The following is a 1,288-nucleotide window of genomic DNA, read 5'->3' as shown; positions in this document are numbered from 1 at the left end:
GTACATAAAATGTTGTGTTTATTGAGACACGTAGCATTGTAAATCTTCTCAAATAGAAAGCATTCTTTACAGCATCAGGCAGGAAATGTCTCACTTTTTATTTTTTACACGTTTTCTGTCTCTTTTCTCAGAGGGAAGATGCGAGTCGGGTCAGGCTAGCACGCTGTGGTAGTCCGGTAGATACATGGTTATATTTAGTGAGATAGGGAATTTTGATTTTTCTTTACTTTTTTTCCAAAATCATCCATATTAAAACAATAAAAGTCTTGAACTACTTCAGTTGGTGTGCAATGAATCTAAAATATATGAAAGTTTAATGTTTATCAGTACATTAAAGAAAATAATTAACTTTATCACAATATGCTAATTTTTTGAGAAGGAACTGTAATAATGTCCTCCTTGTTTGTTTCAGGAAAGAGGTCAGTGCCACTGTAAACCCAACGTCTGCAGTGGAACCTGCTCGACTTGTAAAGACGGCTTCTACAACCTGCAGGATCACGACTACTTTGGCTGCCAGGGTGAGCGATCTTCAGCAAAGCCTCTAAAAATAGCCTCTGAGCACAAACCTGATTGTTTGTTTGTGCTGCTCATTAGGCTGCCGGTGTGACACTGGGGGGTCGGTGGGTCAGTTCTGTGGAGACAGAAATGGTCAGTGTCGTTGCAGACCCAACGTAGAAGGACCTCAGTGTAATCTGTAAGTACAAAGATCTGAGAGGAATACGCTTTATTTTGGTCTGCCACCAAGAACACATGAATTAATGAGCAGCTTCTAATGAAATGTTCTGGAAGCTGTAAATTAACCTCCTTACCCCAAAGGGGTTTTCTTGAAGTTTTTTCTTAAAATACCATGCAGAAACGTAAGACTGTTTCTCAGCATTTATAAACTCTACTTAATAGTCTTGATATCAAACTAAAGTTAACACTTGAGATTTCATCAGAAGTGTAAGTATATGTTTTCATTTTTTTTTACTCTCACCTGAATAATTTTTTCATTAGACAGTATATAACCCATTTAAAACCATAATGAATCATGCTAAAAACTCTTGGAAATCATAAATCCACTTGTGGATGTTACCTGTGCAAATATTCATGCTGCTAAAATTACCTGGAGCAAAGTTACAGAGATTTTAGTAAGAACTAATTTAGCATTTTAGGGCAGAGTGCCTTCTCCGGGTCAGGGGGGTCGTCTTGCTTCAAGTGGAGGAGTTTAAGTATCTGGGGATCTTGTTCACGAATGTGGGAAGAACGGAGCGGGAGATCGACAGGCGGATTGGCGCAGCGTCTGCTG

At 38.9% G+C, this 1,288-nt stretch overlaps 1 protein-coding gene across 1 annotated transcript in view; it reads left to right on the top strand.

Moving 5' to 3' along the window:
• Positions 1–1,288, top strand: part of LOC106528741 (laminin subunit alpha-5) — a gene marked incomplete in the record, with an annotated part of 162,169 nt that overhangs the window by 118,458 nt on the left and 42,423 nt on the right. Inside the window, 2 exon segments of the mRNA XM_014023988.1 lie at positions 413–518; positions 595–694. Coding sequence (XP_013879442.1) covers positions 413–518; positions 595–694 — 206 coding nt within the window.

This window comes from Austrofundulus limnaeus, unplaced genomic scaffold (genome assembly GCF_001266775.1).
Source record: "Austrofundulus limnaeus strain Quisiro unplaced genomic scaffold, Austrofundulus_limnaeus-1.0 Scaffold401, whole genome shotgun sequence".
Classification (NCBI taxonomy): domain Eukaryota; kingdom Metazoa; phylum Chordata; class Actinopteri; order Cyprinodontiformes; family Rivulidae; genus Austrofundulus; species Austrofundulus limnaeus.
Note: the sequence above shows the minus strand (reverse complement) of the source record. Positions and strands in the feature narration are given on the sequence as shown.